The sequence below is a fragment of the Budorcas taxicolor genome, chromosome 13, assembly GCF_023091745.1.
Source record: "Budorcas taxicolor isolate Tak-1 chromosome 13, Takin1.1, whole genome shotgun sequence".
Classification (NCBI taxonomy): Eukaryota; Metazoa; Chordata; class Mammalia; order Artiodactyla; family Bovidae; genus Budorcas; species Budorcas taxicolor.
This window is the reverse complement of record NC_068922.1, coordinates 25,205,721-25,229,779: the sequence shown is the minus strand read 5'-3', so window position 1 is coordinate 25,229,779 and position 24,059 is coordinate 25,205,721. Positions and strand designations below refer to the sequence as shown.

Here is a 24,059-nt window from a genome sequence, read left to right as displayed (position 1 = left end):
CTTCTCGCCGTGAAAATAGAATCTGGAAACTACTTGCACATATCTGAATGTTGGGTTTTACTTGCAGAATCTGTTGGACCTCCCAGTCTGGATGCCCAGCCCAGCTCAAAGACGGAACGATCCAAGTCATATGATGAGGGCCTGGATGATTACAGAGAAGATGCAAAACTGTAAGTCTCAAGCGTGTGGTTTTAAATGCCTGTTAGTGGGTGCTCACTATGCCCTTGACATATAAATATGGAATTTACTGATGTACTTTCTAACTTCAACATTAGAAATGCAAATAAAAAATAAAAATTGTCACGTGATAATACATGCAATTGAATTTTTTTTAAAGTGTTTAAAAATCAGTAATAGTATTTTATGATACAAAAATACACATAAAATTATTCCTGCTTTAGACCTCTAGTCATGCAGTCCTACTCTCAGACAGAGCTATGCTATCTTTTATGTAATTCCAGAGCTATTCCTTGCTTAAAATCATACACGTTTGCATATGCTTATATACATTCATGTGTGTATTCTAGTTATTTTTACAGACAAATGATATGTGCTCTACACACGGATCTTAGAGAGTTTTCAGTGTGTGTATTCCTGGCTCATTCTTTTTCACGATTGTTTAATTTTCCACTGAGGAGTTACACTGTAATATATTTAATTGGTATTCTGTATTCTATTAATAGACATTTTGATGATCAAATCTTATCCCACAGCTATATTTATACATAGTTCATTTAGCATATATGTGTGTGAGTACAGTTGGAAAAAGGATTGTTATATCAAAGGCTGTGTATATTTTTAACTCCAAAATTTATTGCCAGTCACTGTCCCGTTTGCTCTTCCTAGACTAGCTGCCTTAGGGGAGTGTGTGAGGTGTGGCCAGGGCAGTGGCAGTGACTGGCAGGGATTATTCTTATGATGCAGAATGGGATGTATGAGCCATCTTCGCCTTTATCCCCCTTACAAAAAGATATTGGTAACAGCTTCGTTTCACAGTCAGCTTTATCTTATCCCAGCTACACTCTGCTTCCTGCAAAGATGGTGGGACTGAGAGGAAAGGACCATGCCATCTTCAGTCACACATTAAAATCCTGTGCTCCTTAAATGAATTTTGAATTACAACACAAAACAGCTTTGTCCCATGAACTTAAACTGTTTTGAATAATCAGTGTGAACCTGTCCTCCGAAGCCGTAAGCTTTTTTGGTGGCTTTCAGAGTTGTTCTCTGTGCTGAAACATCCAAAACAGGGTCAGAGGGAAGAGTGGTGACCAGCCCTAACACGCTTGCTGCCGCATGTCCACAGGCTGGATGAGTGTGCACGTGCTGGTCTCTCCGGCCACTGATGGGGACCACGGACTGCTCATTATTGACAGTGTGGAAATCCTTAGTAGAGCATTACAGCTACAGACAACTAATAACATAAAGCCCAATGCTTAGTCTGAGTAGCTTTTTCTTTGATCTAAAAAAAAACAAGAAAACAAAATCTCACCTTTTATACAGAGATGGTTTTAACTTACAGTTTAAGAAAGCTCTGTCACAGAATCAAAAGTTTAAGTACTTATAAAATTGGCTTTTTTTGCTTACTTGCATTGAACCCTGAACACTTAATATGGTAAAAATGAAAGGTCATCTTATTAATGAAAGGGTAGTTGTAATAGTTAAATTACTTTTACATCTTTAAGTTATTTTTGTGCACTTATTACAAATATTGATAGATTTCTTTTCCAACAGGTCTTTTAAACATGTATCTAGCCTGAAGGGAATCAAGGTAGGTAGTCAATATTTTTAAAATACAAGCAAATGATAAGTGTTTCTATTAACTTTAATTTACTTTTGCTCTTCATAGAGAATTGTTTATTATTGGGTATTTTATATTTATGTGTCATAACCCTTTATTCTGTAAGCTTCAAATGCATTTGGAAAATTGCCTTCTATGTTGTGATTTATAAACGTATTCATCAAATATATAATACTTCACATACATTGTGCTGATTTTCTTATTTTAGTGATACAAGTTTATGGAGAGAACTCTGACTGTCCAGCAGGATGTTTGTTTTTCTGTCCTCAACATTACTTCACTTAGCCACCACCCCCTCAATGCAATCCACCCCATCCACTCTTATCTACCCTCCCCTCATACCTTTCCCTAAAAGTTATTAGACAGGAATTTTGTTATTTTGCCTTCTTCAAAAACATTAGGGTCTTCACTTAAACTCACACTTTCTGCCTTCCTTACCCTTATCTTAATAAATACCTTGACTATTTTTTAAATTTATTTTTATTTATCTGGCTGCTTCGGGTCCCAGTTGTAGCACTCAGGATCGTCACTGCATCATGTGGGATCTTTGTTGTAGCTCATGGACTGTGTAGTTGTGGCACGTGGGCTTAACTGCCCTATGGCATGTTGGATCTTAGTTCCCCAACCAGGGGTCGGACTCACGTCCCCTGCATTGCATGGCAGATTCTTAACTACTGGACCACCAGGGAAGTGCCAATAAATATCTTTTTACTTGGAACATTATCCTATTAAACACAAACACCCACATTTCTTCTTTGGATTCCATCACTTTTCCCTTTCTCAGGACCCTTCTCTCTTCTGCAGAATCACTCTTTCCAGTGGTTCAGTCACCAGCATGTAAAGGCATGTTCTGCTACTTCCTAGAATCCACAACCCCTTTCCGCTATTTACTGCTCCTATTTTACTCTTCCACAGCAAAATTCCTTGGGAAAAAATTGTCCGTGGTTTCCACTCCCCCATGTCATGTCTTTCTCAACCCACACATATCAGGATGGTACTGTTCAGTCCGAGGTTACCAATAAAAGACTAGTTGGCTAGGGCTGTGTGTGTGTGAGTGTGTTTTGCTGCATTAAGTCTTCTCATAGCACCTGGGCTCTTTGTTGTAGAGTGTGGGGTCTAGAGCACACCGGCTCAGTTACCCTGCTGCATGTGGGATCTTAGTTTCCGGACCAGGGATCATACCCACATTCCCTGCATTGGAAGGCAGATTCTTGACCCCTAAACCACCAGGGAAGTCCCTAGTTGCTTGGGTTTTTAACACATTTGACTTTTCAGGAGTATCCAGCATTATTTCTCACCTCCTGAAACACTTTCTTCTGCTGGTCTCCGTTTCTGCCTCTGCCTAGTATATAAAATGTTGGAAGGTCTAGTGCTGGTTCTGACTCCTCTCACCTCTCCATCTACCCTCATTTTCTCAACGATCTGCCCCAGAGATCTCCCCAACTGTATATTGCTAGCCTTGACCTCTTCCCCAGACTTCAGCTCACATGGGCTCCTGCCCTGCACCATCTGCAATAGGATGTGTAATGAGCAGCTCAAGGTTTACATACCCAAGAAGACTTAGATGACTCCCCCAGACATGTATCCCTCAGCTTTCCCCATCTCTCAAAATCTGCTTCAGGTCACCTAGTTGTTCAAGTGCCAAATACAGTAATTAGCCTGTTTTTTCTTTTCCATTTCACATGCCAGTCCACTCCACCTCCAGGACGTACCCTGAACCTTTCCATTCCTCTCCGTCTTCATTTTTGCTCGTGTAGTCCCAGCTCCTGTCATCCCTTGCCTGGATTCCCATAGGTTGTCCTTTCATAGTTGTCCTTTCAAATCCACACTCCAGGTAGCAAGCAGAGTGACCTTCCAGCTGTGTGATCAGATGGTATAACTCCCCTGATGCATCACTTCATGGTCTCCCCGCACAACACTTCCTGCCACAGCTTGGAGGATCCTGAACAATCCATAATTAGCAGTTTCTCTTACTCCCATGGAAAAGTGAACATTTAAAATGATAACAGTGAAGGACTTCCCTGAGAGTGCAGTAGTTAAGATTGCCTGCCAACACAGGGGACTTGGATACGACCCTCAGTTGGGGAACTAAGATCCCACACGCTACGTGGCACGGCCAAAAAAATAAAACAAAAAGAAAAGGTGGTAACGATGAATGTATATTTATTAGCTATGCACTCTCCCTAAATTTTTTCTTTCCCCTGACCTTTCATGGTTACCCCCTTTAAAAATGTTTTCTCCAAATTTCATCTTACGTGTTCTTTCTGCAGAGAAGACTTGCTTCAGCAGCACCAATTTATAGCCGCTCCTTGGTTGTTCCTTTTATTGCATCTCACTGTTTCCTTCTCCAAATGGCACTAATCACCATCTGATCGTTCTCTTGTTTTTTAATTTTTTATTCTACTTTGTCTTTCCTCACTAAAACTGTGAGCTCTTCAGAAAAGGAAAATTGTACTATTTCTGTTGTTTTTTAATGGTTAAAAAAAATTCCTTCAGGTGACTTTAAAAAATGATGCTCATCTTAAAAATAAATAAATAAATAAATATTTTTCTTATGTAAAGGGGTTTTCAAAAGTAGCCTTTCATTTGGAAGATTTAGTAGAAGACTTTCAGCAAAGTAATTTCGACATGCAAGTATTTCCAAAGGAAAAAGCTGATATTTTGCTGTGTTTTCTGTGACCTTTTCTATAGATCTTAGACAGTCAAAAGTCATCAGAAGATTCCGGATCCAGGAAAGACTCTTCCTCAGAGGTTTTCAGCGATGCTGCCAAGGAAGGGTGGCTTCATTTCAGGCCACTCGTCACTGATAAGGGCAAGGTAGTACATTTTTTCAGCTACCATGAGCTTGTGAAATGCAGGCCCTGAAAAACAAAGCAGTCAGTCTGTATACGGAAAATGGCAACATATACATAATAAGAAGAGTCGAAAACATTTATAAGTATCTTTGTTGACATGCAGGAAAAATTGTTTTAAAAAATTCTGATCAGTGATTTAATTTAATATCTTTTAAAATTTAATTCCTCTTTCATTCTTTATATCAGTTACATATGGAATATATTATCTTTTATCTTGGCAACATTAAAGTGACATCAGAGTATTTAAGAAGGAACTCTGCTTCTCTTATTAAAAAAATTTATTACCCATGGATTATCACAGGATAGTCCTTTAGGGAGTGGCAATTCTCCATGTTAATATTTAAAAACTTTTATTCAGCGTCTTCCAGTTTACTCTGTTAAGTTGCCTTTAAAATAGCTTTATCATTCCATTTATTTTACAAACATAAAAGATATTTAAATGAATATCACAGTATCAATATATGCTTCACAAAGCAGATAACAATATAATAAAAACTTTACCAGAAAATTCCCTATAATATTTGGGCAGTTAATTTATAAGAAAAGTATAATACTGTCCAAAGAGTATCAAACTTCTCTTTTCTTTTCTTTAGAAAACCCACCCTGTATGTTGTTGCTTGACCATATAAAATTGATCAATTTTGTTAACTAAATTCATCACTCATACATATCATTTTGGAGTCACCTTATGCAGTGTTTATCATTTGCATGATCTAAGCCTTGCTTTCACTCAAAAGATTTTTCTGACTGATCTTTTTCCTTATTTTCTATTTCCTTAGCATTTTTTAATATATTTTGCTACACTCGCTTTATCCTAATTAACTTTGTTCATTTTATTTTCCGGACCCAATTGAAGTTGAGGTTTCACTACCCTTGATTGTGATAGGAATGCAGTGCCCCACTTGGTTTACATTACACAAACTTTGCCTTTCCTCCCCTAACAAATACACGTTGACGTAAAGCAGGCACCTGCCACCTTGGGTTAACATTTCTGTATGTTAACAGCTCTGCTCGGTGTGTCTGTTCTGCACTAAGATTTAGCCGAGTGCTGAGTCTGTCTGATTTGTCTCTTGTTCTCCAGCGAGTTGGTGGAAGTATTCGGCCGTGGAAGCAGATGTATGTTGTACTTCGGGGCCATTCGCTGTATCTGTACAAAGATAAACGAGAACAGACGACTCCGTCTGAGGAGGAGCAGCCCATCAGTGTTAACGCCTGCTTAATAGACATCTCTTACAGCGAGACCAAGAGGAAGAATGTCTTTCGACTCACCACATCTGACTGCGAGTGCCTGTTTCAGGCTGAAGACAGGGATGACATGTTAGCCTGGATCAAAACCATCCAGGAGAGCAGCAATTTAAACGAGGAGGTGATTGTCCAAAATGACATCAATAAAACCAACAACCTTCACAATGGTTTTTTAAAAGAAGACTGAAAGAATCTGATACATCACTTAAAAAAAATTATAGTATGCTATTTTCACTCAAAAATAGGTGACCAGAAGGAAAACTCAGGGAATTCCCTGGTGGTTGACTGGTCAGAACTCTGTGCTCCCATTGCCGAGGGCATGGGTTTGATCCCTAGTCAGGGAACTGAGGTTAGGAACCTCAAGCTGCATTCCTCACCCCCAACCCCCACAAAAAAAAAAAAACCAGAAGAAGAATTCAGTGTACATTTTAATATTTATATTATTTTCACTTACTGGAAAATCATCATTACTGAGCTAGAGAAATAGATAATTCAGATATTCTGCATCCTTTGTCAAACAGTGAACTGATCAAAGATCTAGGTTCCTAGTCCTGGTCATTACCTTAATGACTAAATACTCTGCTTCTTTATCTTAAGACCAGGATTGTTGTGGGGCTTAAGTTACACTGAAAATGCTTCTCAAATCGCTGTGTAAATTCAAAGAGATACTGATAGTGTGGTTTTTTTTTTTTTTTTAATGAAATGGTGCAGGCAAGAGTATAATATAGCCTATAGTAATACAATAATTAGATTCTAAGAAAACTTGCATTATTGGAAATCGTGTGATAAGCCAACTTTTCTTTTTAATAAGGAGTTTCTGACTCACAGCCATCGAGATATTTCTACAGCAGAAATTCCAGTAGTGAAGATACTGTTTTTACGTGTACATAACTATAAACTCTACAGAGCAGATTCAGCAATGATTAAGTCTAGATTTCACTCAAGGGTGCCTTTTTCCTATCAACAGTTTTTCTTAGATATTGTTCTCCTTTTGTGTGACCCGTTGTTATGACAAAAAAAGAAAAACACAAGGTTCTTTCCTCTTACAGTATTCAGGAACACCTACATCAAGCATAAAATTATGCAAATTATGTTTTCAAATTTAGTCATTTCCATTATATCCAATTTAAATCGTGAAAACTTAGTTCTTAAGAAAAATGCCTATTTTTTTCCTCTGATAGTGTATACTCTTTCTTGTTTGTCACTAACAATGAACCCCAGATCCGTGTCAATACAACCCTTTTTCTACAACCACCACTATAAAAAAACGTTAGTGAGTTTTGTCACAGTAGAGAGGGAAAATCAGAACTTGGATATAGATTTCAGCTCTAAGTAGCAATTCACAGGAGTTCCTGTTTGAATCAGCACCTGCTCTGTGCCAGGTGTCGTACTGGGCAGTAGATGACTTCATCTTTGAGACGTAGGGCTGTTTTAAGGGTGACGCTTACAAAGAATGCAGCCCAGTGCCTGGTAGGTCATGAACATGCACCTCATGCCAACCATCATCACTATCATCTGATTTTTCAGACACAGATATTTCCACCCAGTTTTATAGCTCAGAAAGTAATAATTCACTGAGCATATACCATATGGCAGTCAGTCTTTTAAGCATTTTTACGTTGGTTAACCACAGTAATCATATGAATATGTCCCACTATTACCATTACCGTGTTTCAAACATGGAAACTATTTAACAAAGAGAGGTTAAGTAGTGTCCTCAAAGTCACATAGCTTGGAAGTGTCAGGACCAAGACTTACACCCAGGCAATCTTATTCTAGGTCTCAACCATATCCTTTTTCAGTTGGTAAATGAGAAGAATAGATTTGAATCCGAGAATTTACAAAGCCTGTATTCTCTGTAAATTATAATGTTCACTATGATCGAAATGAGACAAGTAAAAAATATATTTGAGGACACACGTCAATATAGAGCTGGAATCAGTAGGGGGAAAAATCATTATCATATGGTCAACTCTGAGTTTTCCATACAGTATATTGTTGAGGTTAAAAAAAAACAAAACAGTTTTGAGCTTTTCTGTTCTAACAATCTTTCTGGGGTTAGCAAGAAAAAACTGGCTCTCTGTTTCCCTGTCATTTATTAAAAATGACAGATGAGTTCAATAAATTTGAACACTGGCAACTTGCTGGTTGTCTAGGTATTGCAGGGATACAGGAAATAAACGGAAAGCTCTTGGAAATGGGAGAGGCACTTGGAGCATTTGTCACTTAATGATGTTGGGTCGTGATTTGAATACAGGTTTTAAAACCACCCCATAGTGTTGGTATTGAATGAGCAAAGTAGTATGGAGCCCCCCCACCCATACCCCCCGCCACCAAAAAAATGTAGGATCCCTATTTAAATTTAGAATTGACTTTCTCATTTTACCTTCTGTTTATTCTATAGGACACTGGAGTCACGAACAGGGACCTAATTAGTCGAAGAATAAAAGAATACAACAGTCTAATGAGGTGAGAATCCCACCATGCCTCCTAGGTCATTAGGATGTAAAAATGCCTGTTCACAAAACATTGTAAAAATGTTTGTTCACAAATGTCCCTTTCTTTTGGCAGCAAAGCAGAGCCATTGCCGAAGACCCCTCGCCAGAGTCTCAGCATCCGGCAAACCCTACTTGGTGCTAAAGCAGAGCCTCGGACTCAGAGTCCACACTCTCCCAAGGAGGAGTCAGAAAGGAAGCTTCTCAGTAAAGGTACTGACACCAGTATTCCTAGATACATGTAGGATTTAAAATTGGGACCATAGGGACTTCTTTGGCAGTCCAGTGGTTAGGACTCTGAGCTTCCACTGTAGGGGGTGTGGGTTCGATCCCTGGTTGGGGAACTAAGATCCCACATGCCCCATGGTGCAGCCAAAAAAATAAATAAATAGCAAGTAAAATAAAACAGGGATTGTAGTCAATCAACTAAAATCAGTTAAAAATATTTTTTAATAAAACAAAATTGGGATTGCAAAGACATTTTCATATTTTTCTGTGGACCTCAGGTCAGGGTGAACTAACCCAGAGATCACTGGTCCCTGGTCTAGGCTAGTGGGGCCTTTCTTAAGGTGGGAGTCCAAGACATCAGTTCTTGTTAATGCAATAAAGACCAAGAGAGGGAAAATCCAACACATATATACACGTGAAAAACTACCGGTTTGATTAATAATGAAGATCCAGGCACTTTCATTTTGAAATAGAATCAATATATTTCCTTTTGCTAAAGTCTCACTATAAAGATGTCACACTGATTGTTTTCTTGACTGTTTTAAAGAAAATCATGGTACAGATAGTCAAAAGGTGAAGAAGCATACATGATTCCAACTATTAATAGATTATCTAGAAGGTTGAAAGGAGTGTTACATTTGGAAGAGAATAGAATAGAATATGTTTGATAAATAAAGTTTGTATTCTTTATAGAACAGGACTCTGACTTATATAAATCTTGATTAAGAATCTTTAAAGTCATGATTTAGATACTCTTGTTTCCATTTTCTCTTATGTCATTTTGTTTTGAAAAACAATCAAAAGATGATACCAGTCCTCCAAAAGACAAAGGCACGTGGAGAAAAGGCATTCCAAGTATTATGAGAAAGACATTTGAGAAAAAGCCTACTGCTACAGGAACATTCGGGGTCAGACTGGACGATTGCCCACCAGCTCATACAAACCGGGTAGGAGACACCAGCCAACCAGACTTCCTAAAGTCATTAATTCAGCCATAGTCATATTGGGACCTGAGTACACAGCCCTGCAGATCACAGGGCGTGTCTGTCGGTCTGTTGAATATTTTCCTTGTGTTAACAGACCTTAGTTTCTCTAAGTGTTTTTGACCTGTATGAGTGTGTTGAGTAATTTTTGTAACGTATTTTGCTAATGTATTGACTCTGAAATGGAATAATTATTCAACCAGTAGGAATGTATTCAAAATGCTTGGTAAGAATTCATTTTCAAGTCATGTGTGTTTAAAGAAGCATAGGAACAAGGACTTGATTGAGAAAGTGTTATAGATGTAAATGTGTCTGTGTGTTTACAATGCGCATGTTAAGATTCATATCACGAGTGAGTGAATGTTATTCTAACCTTCTTCTTCCCCTTTACCCTTCTTTTATTCAACTGAACTGTTTCCACATTCTCTTATTTGCTCTTATTTCCTCCTTAGACTTCTATTACTATGGATTTTCCTTTCTGCCTTGACTGACTCATTCTTTCTCCACTGACTCAAACATCTCCTGTTGGTTTTATCTCTGCGCAGTTCTGCAATGTCTATATTCATTTTCTCTGTATCAAATAACAGCAATTCATATACTGTTTCCTTTTTGATGGAAAGGGTCTTTTAGCTATGATACACATCTATTAACTGAAGATAAACATTCATATGGTGTTAAATTAATGTTTATTTCTTGTTTTGCAGTATATTCCATTAATAGTTGACATATGTTGTAAATTAGTTGAAGAGAGAGGTCTCGAATATACAGGTATTTACAGAGTCCCTGGAAACAATGCAGCCATCTCCAGTATGCAGGAGGAGCTGAACAAGGGAATGGCTGATATTGATATACAAGATGATGTAAGTTTGTGTCTTTTTTTTTTTTAATTTGGGTATTTCTGTTTGAATTACTGGTCTGTGTTGTTGGCTTTCCTCCCCCCCGCCTTTGGTGGTATTGACTATAAAAGTACTGTATTTTTATCTTGCATAACCAGAAATGGCGAGATTTGAATGTGATCAGCAGTTTACTAAAATCCTTCTTCAGAAAACTCCCAGAACCTCTCTTCACAAATGGTGAGTTTACCTCCACCAAAGACACCAGATGAAACAATTGAACCATACATTGTTGGGAACCCACAGCATATTCAATTAAACTGGGAGAAAATACTTTCGTCAAAGGGAACAGGAGGTTTTGTTAGTTCTTATTAGAATACAAAGCATAATTGTGTGTTATTTTTATGATCTGGATTGTTTTTCCCTCCTGATACATTTCAGTGAAATGTAGAGTTTATTAAAAAATTATTACAGTTCATTAAAAATATATATTATTCTGTTCATTCATGTTTACAGCCAAGTTAAAAACACTTTTATTATTGTTCTCAGTGAAAAGCCTTCAGACATTCTACAGTACAATTAGTAGAAAAACATTTTTTCAGCCAAGCCTACTATTTGACTGAGATAAGACCCTGTAGCGGGTGTTGCAGTGAAGAGAGAGAAAGTGGACAGACTGATGTACCCTCAGCAAACTCACGTTCTAGGGAATTTCCTTTACTTGATAAGGCTTGTGTATGCGTATGTGCTCAGTCACTCAGTCGTGTCTGACTCTGCAACCTCATGGACGGTAGCCCACCAGGCTTCTCTGTCCAAGGGATTTTCCAGGCAAGAAGTGGGTTGCCATTTCCTTCTCCAGGGGATTTTCCCAAACTAGGGATCAAAACAATGTCTCTTGGGTCTCTTGCGTTGGCTTGCTGCTGCTGCTGCTGCTGCTGCTAAGTCGCTTCAGTCGTGTCCGACTCTGTGCGACTGCATAGACAGCCTCCCACCAGGCTCCCCCGTACCTGGGATTCTCCAGGCAAGAACACTGGAGTGGGTTGCCATTTCCTTCTCCAATGCATGAAAGTCAAAAGGGAAAGTGAAGTCACTCAGTCATGTCTGACTCTCCGCAACCCCATGGACTGCAGCCCACCAGGCTCCTCCGTCCATGGGATTTTCCAGGCAAGAGTACTGGAGTGGGTTGCCATTGCCTTTTCCTTGCATTGGCTTCAGTCAGTCAATTCAGTTGCTCAGTCGTGTCCGACTCTTTGCGACCCCGTGAATCGCAGCACGCCAGGCCTCCCTGTCCATCACCAACTCGCGGAGTTCACTCAGACTCATGTCCATCGAGTCAGTGATGCTATCCAGTCATCTCATCCTCTGTCGTCCCCTTCTCCTCCTGCCCCCAATCCCTCCCAGCATCAGAGTCTTTTCCAATGAGTCAACTCTTCACATGAGGTGGCCAAAGTATTGGAGTTTCAGCTTTAACATCAGTCCTTCCAAAGAATATCCAGGACTAATCTCCTTTAGAATGGACTGGTTGGATCTCCTTGCAGTCCAAGGGACTCTCAAGAGTCTTCTCCAACACCACAGTTCAAAAGCATCAATTCTTCGGTGCTCAGCTTTCTTCACAGTCCAACTCTCACATCCATACACGACTACTGGAAAAACCATAGCCTTGACTAGACGGACCTTTGTTGGCAAAGTAATGTCTCTGGTTTTCAATATGCTATCTAGGTTGGTCATAACTTTTCTTCCAAGGAGTAAGCGTCTTTTAATTTCATGGCTGCAGTCACCATCTGCAGTGATTTTGGAGCTCCCAAAACATAAAGTCTGACACTGTTTCCACTGTTTCCCCATCTATTTCCCATGAAGTGATGGGACCAGATGCCATGATCTTCATTTTCTAAATGTTGAGCTTTAAGCCAACTTTTTCACTCTCCTCTTTCACTTTCATCAAGAGGCTTTTTAGTTCCTCTTCACTTTCTGTCATAAGGGTGGTGTCATCTGCATATCTGAGGTTATTGATATTTCTCCCAGCAATCTTGATTCCAGCTTGTGCTTCTTCCAGCCCAGCGTTTCTCATGATGTACTCTGCATAGGAGTTAAATAAGCAGGGTGACAATATACAGCCTTGACGGACTCCTTTTCCTATTTGGAACCAGAATGTGGTCCACTGGACAAGGGAATGGCAAACCACTTCGGTATTCTTGCCTTGAGAACCCCATGAACAGTATGAAAAAGCCCAAAAACAGTATAGGATACTGAAAGAGGAACTCCCCAGGTCGGTAGGTGCCCAATATGGTACTGGAGATCAGTGGAGAAATAACTCCAGAAAGAAGGAAGGGATAGAACCAAAGCAAAAACAATACCCAGTTGTGGATGTGACTGGTGATAGAAGCAAGGTCTGATGCTGTAAAGAGCAATATTGCATAGGAACCTGGAATGTTAGGTCCATGAATCAAGGCAAAATTGGAAGTGGTCAAACAGGAGATGGCAAGGCTGAACATCGACATTCTAGGAATCAGCGAACTAAAATGGACTGGAATGGGTGAATTTAACTCAGATGACCATTATATCTACTACTGAGGGCAGGAATCCCTTAGAAGAAATGGAGTAGCCATCATGGTCAACAAAACAGTCCAAAATGCGTTGGCTTAGGAGATATTAAAAACTATAGCAGTTTCAAAGACAACATTTCAAAGGCTATTTGTGGTCTTCACTATTTTGTCTTTCTTTTTAATCATAGTTTGAAATTGAATCTTAAAGGGAAACTTGATTACAGCTCACTTGAACAATTTAAGATGAATTTTTTTTTTGTTCTTACTGTTGTTGTCAGATAAATACGCCGACTTTATTGAAGCCAATCGTAAGGAAGATCCTCTAGATCGTCTGAAAACATTAAAAAGACTAGTAGGTATTATTTTGTATTTTTGGAGGTACAACAAAAGTTCAGCATTTAAATCCATCATGCAAATAATATGTTTCAGATTCACGATTTGCCCGAACATCATTATGAAACACTCAAGTTTCTTTCGGCTCATCTGAAGACAGTAGCAGAAAATTCAGAAAAAAATAAGGTATGTAAACTCTTTATTGAAGAGATGTGTTTTCAGTGGCTTCAGTTGAAAAGACATGCTCCCCTGCTTCAGGCCAAATAATCAAAAATAGGTTATAATTAAACAAAAGCTCTAAAATACATAATATTGCTGGTTAAGTCCCTCTAAAGATCACTCTTACAAGCAAAAGATCCCCAAAATATCAATTACTATTTTTTAAAGACGTTCTCTTTTATGTTTATCCAGCAAGAAAAATGAAAAAGAAAGTTTACTTTTTATTTTTCAACTGTATCTTAATATTTTGAATGTGCAATGCTTGCATAAAACAACAGTAAAAACGTATCAAGTAGTATACAGTGACAAACGACAGACATTTCCTTTGTTTTGGTTTAAACAGATAAGACCTTTTCTTTGTTTTGTTTTAATACCACTATATTACCTTTATCAAACACACCAAAATTTAGTATTCTTTAATATTATCTTAATATTCTATTCATGTGTAGTTTTTCCTGATTGATTTAAAGAAATGGTTTTTTTATGAATATCATATGGAATTTAAAAAACCCACACACCAAATAAATGAACAAAAAAACCAAACAAAAAAATTCACTGATACAGAGAACCGAGCAGTGGTACCAGAGGGGAGGAGGGTTGGGGATGCAGAGAAGGAGGGTGGGGGCTGAAGGCAGGGTGACAGGGTAAAAGGGATCAACTATATAGTGATGGATGGGAACTGAATTTTTGGTATGCGTCCCTAGATCAGTTTGATTTTTTTTTTTAAATTCTACAATGGTGTTTTACTCTCTGGTATGTTTTTGGGATTGGTTATTTAATGTTTTAATCAAATCTTGAGGTCAAAAGATTATACTAAACACTATAAGATATAACAAAAAAGATGTGTACCTTTGATAACTGGGTAGTTAAACAGGAATACAAAATATGGAAATAAACATACCAACATCTAGGTGTGTAATACTGGGGTATTCATATTGGTACAAGGGTGAGCAAAAGGCTTTGGAAGTCTTGGTTGAAGTAAAGGTTTTATCGAACAATATTTTCAAACATTAGATTTTTACATATGCATGATCTTAATGTACCACTTGGGCAAATTTGGGAATTTTTATATATTTATTTCCAATTTTTGGTTTTTGAGGAGAGAGGTTTTCCCTGTTCTTTTACAAATTTTATTCCCTTTGATTTTAATACTTTTGTCAGTTAATCCAGCTTTGGTAATACTTCTTTTTAGCTGTGCTGTGCAGTTCTCTGACCAGGAATCGAACTCGTGCCCCTGCAGTGGAATCGTGGGGCCTTAACCACTGGACCACTAGGGAATTCCCTATAATACTAGTTGTGAACTAGATAAATTGCTTTCAATCAAACACTTCTCGGAAAAAATGTCAGTTGTGTTGTATATTGTCATTAAAGCAAGAAAAAATTTACATATAGATTGGTTTATGGAAATCCCAACCAGGAAGTATTATTACTATTTTACACACATCAGTCAACCATTGTTTTGAATTCTTTTTCATCAAAAGAACCTTTCAGAAATAAAATGCCAAACATGCAATGGGAATTTAAGCCTACTTTCTTAAGAAACGTTATGATGTTTTCTAATATCCTCTGTTGCAGATGGAACCAAGAAACCTAGCCATAGTGTTTGGTCCAACTCTAGTGAGAACCTCCGAAGATAACATGACGCACATGGTCACTCACATGCCAGACCAGTACAAGATCGTAGAGACACTCATCCAGCACGTAAGTTCCGGCTTCGGCTCATCAAGAAAATTCTTTTTCATGAGCAGCTGATAGTTGGCAGGGTAGCATATGGTTATAATTTATTTTTTCCCCTAAGAAAAATTACTTTTTTTTCTGTGCTATCCTCCAAAATATAGATCTCTTTAGGGGGTTATTTAATTTCTCTTTTTCACCGTCTTTATTTTAAATTTTAGCATGACTGGTTTTTCACAGAAGAAGGTGCTGAAGAACCTCTTGTAAGTATTGGCTGTCAGCGTTTATATACTCTGTTCTGGGGACACGTGAGATGCTGACCCTACAACAGTGTCACCTTCCTGCTTTGTATGCTATTGTCTGCTTTGCATCTCGGAAGCAGGTCTATATAGCACCTCAGTTTCTGATCAAATGAAAGTCCAAGTATGATGCTTGTTTGGTAATTAATTATCTGCAAACAGTGTAAAAAAATTCAGTATATGTCCTCCACTCAGTAATGTGTCTTTTACTAAATGTTGTTTGAATTTTAAAGAAAGTATCTGTGAAGAGATGATGAAGAGATCTTTGTTTATTAACCATAGACGACAGTGCAGGAGGAAAACACAGTAGACTCCCAGCCAGTGCCAAACATAGATCATTTACTCACCAACATTGGAAGGACAGGCGTCTCCCCTGGAGATGTATCAGGTAACTCTTGCCTGGGCAGTATTGATCTTTAGATTAAAAGCTAAATTTTTATAACATGAAAGAGCAAATCAATCATAAGTAACAATTCACTCTGATTTTTTTTTCCTTTTCTTCTTCTCTTTTTCCCTTTCTACTAATAAAAGAATGTAATCGTCCTTTTCTGATTTGATCTTGATTATCTTCCAGTGACTGTAATGCCATGGGCAGTGCATGGAGTTGTAATGCTTGTCAGAAAGGAACTATGAGGGAAAATGAGCATGCAAACCACTGTTTTGTTCTTTTTTTCTTTTTTTTTTAATTCACAGTTTCCATGTAATAGTCATCACAAGGTAAAACAGATACCCGCTACTGAGTATGTGGTTGCTGTGATGGCAGAAAGTGTGGTCTAGACTGTTACGAGTAATTCTTACCTCGAGCTGGATGTTCTGTTGAAAAAGCAGCAAGTTAACTATGTAAAATGCTCACGGGCAGCATTTCCATAAATGCAGTATATATTATCTTGTCACTACAGAGGTCACCGTAAAAGTCAACCTCTTTGACATTTTCTTCTGTTTTCTCTCGCCACCCTAATATTTGGTGAAATACGAGTTCTTGCAGGCTCTTTCGATGAAAGTTTTCTCCTGCCAAACTGTTGCAACTAACCTAGCATGTTTTACACCATGTTCTCCCTTTGTCTCTAGTTCGTGTTTTAGTCCTAAAGGGTCTTTCTTCCAGCACTTTACTGACACAGGCAAATGTATACTGATGTTGAACAGGCGAGATGGGAGGAGTCTATCACACGGTAATGTCGCTAGTGGATTCCGTGGTGTCCCTGATGGACAGCTGGAACTGTAGGAAGAAGGACGACTGTTGTCCACACTGTAGCTGCCTTGTCTGCAGAAACCCCCGATTCCTGTAAACGCACACCGAGCTGATCTGTGGTGTACATTTTCTCTTACGATTCTTGTAAACAGATCACGACTACTTTCTTAAAAGTTTTTCTGCTGTTTCTTGTTATTTCTGAAGCAGACCGTGAGGAGAAATAGCATGGTATGGTCTACCAGTTCTTAAAGTCATAAAGCATTGAGCCATGTGTTGAAAGGGGTGTGGCATGGGGCTCAGCTCATTAACTCTGAAAATCCATTTCCCTGAAGTTGAAAGAGAAAATTTTAAAAATTGATGTTGTCCTAAAGACTGCTAGCCCCTTCCTACCCTCTTTGTACTTGTACAATCTGAGTTTTTGCCAGACAGTAAAATGATGCTCTCCATTTTTCCATTTTCATAATAGCATTCGTTACTAAATAATTGGAAAACTGGTAGCAGTGTAACTAGTCAAAAGGATCCCTGACTGCACAGATGTGAAACCGGGGTCCAAAGCATAGAGATCAGCATAATTTAACATGACACCAAAGTGACCTAGAAGCAGGGTTATCCAAATGCATATTATGCATACAGTAAATGCTTCTCAAATTTACAATTGACAGTCTGACAAAAATCAAAGTAGATAACACCAAGTCTGAGCATCTCAATTTGTAGTGAGGGCAGCCAACAATCTCAAACGTTCTACATTGTGTATCAGTTTCAGATACAGGATGTGGTACATAGTGTGATTCTTCAAAAGGTCTTCGAGCTGCTTTATTGCTAGATTGAATACTTAGAAAATTTAATAAACACTAGTGTTTCTGTTTTGTTTAGTACAGGGCTCCTTTGCCATCCCTCTCATTGAGCTGATTCTGCCTACAATTCACAGCATCCTTTCATGGCGGTGGCTTTCTGTGGTGCAGCTTGCATCTTTGTGAGCTCTGACTATCCACTGTGTTCTATTGTTTTTTGAGTTTTGCTTTCACATTTTGTTCTGTGCCTGTCTCTTCCATAAGTTTTTGCATTGTTTGTGGAAAGCAGTAAAGAATCTGACCAATACTGACCGTGTTTTCCTTAACTTCCCACAGATTCAGCTACTAGTGACTCAACAAAATCTAAGGTAAATTGTTTCTTACAGTTGGGAAATATTTTAGGGGCGAATTGCTTTGTGGCTGATGGTTATGATTCATATGTGGTACACCCTTGTCTGTATCTGATGACACAGACTAACAGTATTATAAAGGGGAAAATTAATGCTTAGAATATGATAGAGGAATACTGGATTGTGAATTGGGGTGTTGGGTTTATCTCAGCATAGTTTACTGTAATACAAAGAAATAGGCATTTCCCCCTTTGTTCTTACATGTGGAAATTTTCTAAAAGAAATAGGCATTTCCCCCTTTGTTCTTATATGTAGAAATTTTCTAACATACTCAGAAGTAGACAGACTAGTATGAGTCCTCATTCAGTTCAGTTCAGTCCTCATTATCCATCCTCAATTAACATACGGTCAACATTTGTCTTATCTGCACCCCGACCACTTTCCTCCTCCTTGGGACTATTTTGAAGCAGATGCCAAACATTGTATTTCATCTGTAAACATTTCAGTAGTGATATAGACTTAATCATTATATATATATATTTTTAAAAATATTCTTGCCTTCTTTTCAACAAGGTCATTAATTTTGTTTTTACAGTCAATTTTTGTTTCACAGTTTGTGTTCTGTTGACAACACCACCAAAGTACACAACTATTTGAGTAGTTTTAAAGACATTCTTATAGAAAGTTTTTTATTTCAAATTTTGCTCTGCTGAGATAGTAGCAAGTAAAATTGTTAATAAAAATTTTTAAATGTTCTATTTGGAAATGAGACATGAATGTTACATATCATTTCTAAGCATAATGAGGTCACATATGACTAAATTGTAATTTAATTTCTTGCAGAAAATATTGCAAAATATTTAATGATATATCATTCATTATCACTTATATTGTGATTATTACTGTCTTAAAAAAAATTTTTTTATCATTTTTTTACCCTAACTTTTTATTTTGGAAATTTTTAAGTTACTGGAATAATAGCATTCAAACCTTTTGCCCTAGATTTTTCAGTTGGTAACTCTTGACATATATGTATGTAATTTTTTTCTATGTCATTTGAGTTACTTATAGATATAACACTTTACCCCTACGTGCTTCCATGTGTGTCACCTAAGAACAAGGGCATTCTGTATAATTAGAGTATAATTATTGTACTCAGGCACTTAATGAGTACAATACATTATTATTTCTAATGTACAGCATTTATACACATTTGACCAGTCGTCCCAACAATGTTTGTTTTTTTCTTTTCTTATATACAGGGTGCAATCAAGGATCAATCCTTGCATTATGTTGTCATGTCTCCTTAGACTTACTTATTTTGGACCAGTTTTCCACCTCTTTTTGCCAGAATATAAGACTTCAGATTTAGATTTTTATGTTTAAAAAACGTTTTTGAAATTTCCTCCATCCCTCTTACTAAAGCATATTTCTTAACCTGTAATTATAGCAATCTCTTCATCTTAATCAATTATGGTGCAGATAACCAAATGATATATTTTTGTAACAATGTTTTCAATTATAAAAGAAGTAAAAGTCATTTGCTCTAACATATACGTGATCACAGAATCATCAATGTTGGGAATCTTAAAGATAATCTAATTTCTTTTCACTTAAATAAACAATGAAATTGAGTTGTTGAAAACTGAATCACTTGCTCAGTGTCATACGCAGCAAGTGAGGAAGAACAGGCTAAAGAAACACCAGATCTTCTAATTCAGAGCCCAGTCATAGCCATCGTTCCCTGAGGTCTTCAGCAGAATGTGAATGTGTTAAAATGTGAATAAGCATCAGAAAAGTCCTGGATAATTAGACAGTCCTTTAGAAGAACAAGGTTAAAGTGTCTGCCTGCAATGCGGGAGACCTGGGTTCGATCCCTGGGTCAGGAAGATCCCCTGGAGAAGGAAGTGGCAACCCACTCCAGTATTCTTGCCTGGAGAATCCCATGAACTGAGGAGCCTGGTGGGCTACAGTCCACAGGGTCGCAAAGAGTCGGACACGACTGAGTGACTTCACTTTAGAAGAACAAAGTTCTGTACATCTGACTTGATTTTGGAAAGTCTTTTTTAATACAACAGCCTAAGTTTTTACTTTAATTTTCAAGACTTCAGTATAATAGTTCTAGCTTGTCTAAAATTTTTATGACAAAAGAGAAACCATACTTTCAGCTTCTGACTCAGCATACTGGCTGCCTGCTCATCTTAAATGGGGTGTGTTAAACCAGCTAGGGTTTATTGACACCCCTCTCCCCCATTAACTGAGCCTGTAAGCATTATGAATACGTTAATTAAATGGTCTTAAACAGTCATCTTCAGGAACCTGTTAGGCATAGCTGACTAAGCTGGTTGGCTGCACTGCCACTTTCTCTATACAGGGCATGACAGAGTTTCTATGGTAAGGCTTAAAGATCTTGAATTGACCTTAGGTTTTTTGAACTTTCTGATTTGGTTGTTCCTTGAGATCAGTGAAGACATTACCAACCTAGTTTACCTAAGGCCGTTCTCTGCAGATCCAGCCTGACTGAACTAATAGGAACCCCAAAGTTCCCTTATCTTAATCAGCTTATGCGACACAGTATCTGTATCATGTGACATCTGTAATTAGAAAAAAGGTAGTCATAAGATTTTAGTAACCAGCATCAGAATATTGACTATGAAACCTGTGTTCCAGAGGAAAGAACCTGTAGACCCACTGAGTATAGCAGAAGCGGGGATGGTCCATAGATACAGAAAAGTTAAGAACAATGGGGGGTGGGGGGCCACCAAACACAAAATGTGTCCCTGAAAGACAGGTATGTGAGCCCTGTGACTTGGTCAATAAATAAATATTAATTAGTCCCATTTCTAATTAATTGAAAATAAAAACTTATGTTAGGCACAAATTAAAAGGAGGTGTAAAAACCACACCTTGTTAGTACTTGGCTTTAGTGGTTAAGAAATAATTGGGGTGGGGGAGGGAAGGACTGGGAGTTTGGGATTAGCAGATGTAAACTATTACATATAGGATGGATAAACAACAAGGTCCTACTGTATAGCACAGGGCCCTATATCAATATCCTTGATGCACCATAATGGAAAAGAATGTCTATATGTATTATAACCGAGTCACTTTGCTGTACAGCAGAGATTGGCACAACCTTGTAAATCAACTATGTGTCAGTTTAAAAAAAAATTTTTTTTTTGTAAAGCAATAGCAATCACACACACACAAAAGGAAATATTTGGGGGGAAACCTTTTCAGAAAGTGAACTCGATGACGTTCTGTTCAAAGTGTTGTATCTCTGCTTCCCAGGGTTCTTGGGGATCCGGAAAAGACCAGTACAGCAGGGACCTGCTTGTATCCTCCATCTTCGCGGCTGCCAGTCGCAAGAGGAAAAAGCCAAAAGAAAAAGCACAACCCAGCAGCTCAGAAGACGAGCTGGACAATGTGTTTTTCAAGAAAGAAAACTCAGAGCAGGGTCACCACGACATTAAAGAAGAGTCCAAAAAAGAGAGTGAGACACCGGGCCGAAAACAAAGGACCATTGCTCCCAAAGAAAACAACACGAAGAAAGACAGCAGCGGAGGCGGCAGAGCTGAGCAGAGGGCCCCGCGGGGGCAGAGCTTGGAGCCCCCGGTCCCCCAAAGCACCAAGCAGAGCCGGTCACCCACCCTGAGCTGTCGCCTCGCCGTCCTGAGAGAGAGCCCCAGGGCCCTCGCGGCCCAGAAGACCTCCCACCTGGAAGACACGGGGTCCGACTCTGGCACCCCACTCAGCACTCGTGCCCCGGCTCCCCCGGCAAGCTTTCCCACCAGGAAACCCCCCAGCCCCGAGCCCAAGCACAGCGAGCTCCTGGTCAGTGTCGGCAGCATCACCTCCGACTACGCTGGCGCACCGTCCGCTCCCTACCTGGCCGGCCTCGACTCCAGCCGGCTGAGCCCCGAGGTGCAGTCCATGGCCGAGAGCCGGGGAGACGAAGCTGATGACGAGAGGAGCGAGCTGGTCAGCGAGGGCCGGCCGGTGGAGACGGACAGCGAGAGCGACTTCCCGGTCTTCCCCGCCGTCCTGGCCTCCGACAGGCACTTCCGAGGAAAACTCCAAGAGGCGGTGAGGACCAGCCGGAGAAACTCAGAAGGCAGTGAGGTCAGCTGCACGGAGGGAAGTTTGACATCGAGTTTAGAAAGCAGGAGACAGCTCTTCAGCTCCCATAAACTGATCGAGTGTGACACTCTGTCCAGGAAGAAATCCACCAGGTTCAAATCAGACAGTGGGAGTCTAGGAGACTCCAAGAATGAGAAAGAAGCCCCTACCATCACCAAAGTGTTCGACGTTATGAAAAAAGGAAAATCCACCGGAAATTTACTGACACCACCAGCCAGAAGCGAATCGGACAAACAAGAACCCACTTGGAAAACAAAAATAGCCGATCGGTTAAAACTGAGGCCCAAAGCCCCAGCCGATGACATGTTTGGAGTAGGAAGTCAAAAAACCATCGCCGATCCTGCCAAAAGGAAAAACATCAAACGCAGACACACGCTGGGCGGGCACAGGGATGCTACTGAAATTAGTGTTCTGAATTTCTGGAAAGCCCAGGAGCAGAGCGGGGACAGAGAACCCGAACTTTCAGCTGTGAATCGATTGAAGCCCAAATGCTCCGCCCAGGACCTGTCCATCTCAGACTGGCTGGCCAGGGAGCGGCTACGCACCAGTACGACTGACCTGAGCAGAGGGGACACGGGGGACCCCCAGCCTGAGAGTCTAGGCACCTTAGAAATATCAACCAGGGACCCGCCCCTGTCTTTCCAGTCCGATGCAGACAGTTCTTCCAGCACCTTGGCTTCAACTGACAGGGCCCCTCTTTCCGCACCACCACAGTCACCTGACCAAATAAATGGAGAAAGCTTCCAGAACACGAGCCAAAACTCCAGTTCTGCGGCCACGGTCCAACCTCATCAACTGTCTGAAACCCCAGACCACAAAGCACAGTTCCATCCCTGTCTTTAAACTGGGGGTCCTTTCTGAAGCGAATAAAAGCTACTGTTACAGTTTCCAGTAACTCTGTAAATATTTTCTTGTACCAGAATTGTTATTATGCAGCCTTCATTTGGGCTGGTTTCATCATTTTGCACTGTGAAATAGCTTTACGGTGCATTTCTACAGCCAGAAGAACATATATATATATAAATATATAAATAAATATATATTTAAAATATATTGGATAGTTGTATACAAAGGAGCAAGGTATTTGTTGCAACTCACTGCATAGTGTGTACACACAAGATAACTGAAGAAAATCTCTGGCGTTAGAATGCGGCAGACGTGTTCTTTTGGTTTCATCACTAACAAAAGTGCCTCATCATAAAAATACATTTGGTTTTTAGGGTGCCATATTGTTAAAATTAGATAATGTACATTGAGCAAAAAAAAAAAATGTGTTTTATTGGTAATAAATTTCATCACATTTACCAGTTTTAACACAGGTGGATACAGAACTTCCATTCTCTAGTCATTCCAGGTGGATCTCTGAGTTTTCTATTCCAACTTTTAATACAGGTTTTGAGTTTTGTGTGACTTGAATTTTTAATCTTTCTGTAAAATACGTAACTTAAATGAACATATTATATGTGTATCTTTTCTTCAGATACCAGATTTGATATAAATGTTGTAACATAGGTGTGTAGATAGTGACCTGGATGGAACTGGCTTCTTTATGGAGAAGAATATAATTCTGCATGAGGACTTAATGGATCCAAACCTGTGTCATGCCTGTGTGCATACCCAATTAAACACTGGAAATAAAAATTGTTTTGGTGAACTTTGTATGGCTTGAAACTTATTACTTACTAATATATAGTTGCTGCTGCTAGGTCGCTTCAGTCGTGTCCGACTCTGTGCGACCCCATAGACGGTAGGTAGCCCACCAGGCTCCGCTGTCCCTGGGATTCTCCAGGCAAGAACACTGGAGTGGTTTGCCATTTCCTTCTCCAGTGCATGAAAGTAAGAAGTGAAAGAAGTCGCTCAGTTGTGTCCGACTCTTAGCGACCCCGTGGACTGCAGCCTACCAGGTTCCTCCGTCCATGGGATTTTCCAGGCAAGAGTACTGGAGTGGGGTGACATTGCCTTCTCCATATATATATAGTTAAACACTATTCATTTATAACTGCCATTATTCTAATTTTTATTTTAGTTTTTTAGATTTATTTGAAAAACATTTATTTATTTGGTTGCTTCAGACCTTAGTTGTATCA

General features: G+C 39.2%; 1 protein-coding gene across 1 annotated transcript in view; it reads left to right on the top strand.

Moving 5' to 3' along the window:
• ARHGAP21 (Rho GTPase activating protein 21) overlaps positions 1-23,620 on the top strand; it is a 131,369-nt gene extending 107,749 nt beyond the window's left edge. Inside the window, exons 11-26 of the mRNA XM_052650710.1 lie at positions 68-170; positions 1,732-1,768; positions 4,490-4,615; positions 5,735-6,019; positions 8,303-8,367; positions 8,470-8,606; positions 9,426-9,568; positions 10,309-10,464; positions 10,599-10,677; positions 13,256-13,329; positions 13,407-13,496; positions 15,105-15,230; positions 15,425-15,466; positions 15,785-15,890; positions 17,819-17,850; positions 21,124-23,620. Of these exons, the coding sequence (XP_052506670.1) occupies positions 68-170; positions 1,732-1,768; positions 4,490-4,615; positions 5,735-6,019; positions 8,303-8,367; positions 8,470-8,606; positions 9,426-9,568; positions 10,309-10,464; positions 10,599-10,677; positions 13,256-13,329; positions 13,407-13,496; positions 15,105-15,230; positions 15,425-15,466; positions 15,785-15,890; positions 17,819-17,850; positions 21,124-22,815 (3,293 nt within the window). The 3' untranslated portion in view covers positions 22,816-23,620. The remainder of the gene's footprint in view (positions 1-67; positions 171-1,731; positions 1,769-4,489; positions 4,616-5,734; positions 6,020-8,302; positions 8,368-8,469; positions 8,607-9,425; positions 9,569-10,308; positions 10,465-10,598; positions 10,678-13,255; positions 13,330-13,406; positions 13,497-15,104; positions 15,231-15,424; positions 15,467-15,784; positions 15,891-17,818; positions 17,851-21,123) is intronic.
• The last annotated feature ends 439 nt before the right edge of the window (positions 23,621-24,059 follow it).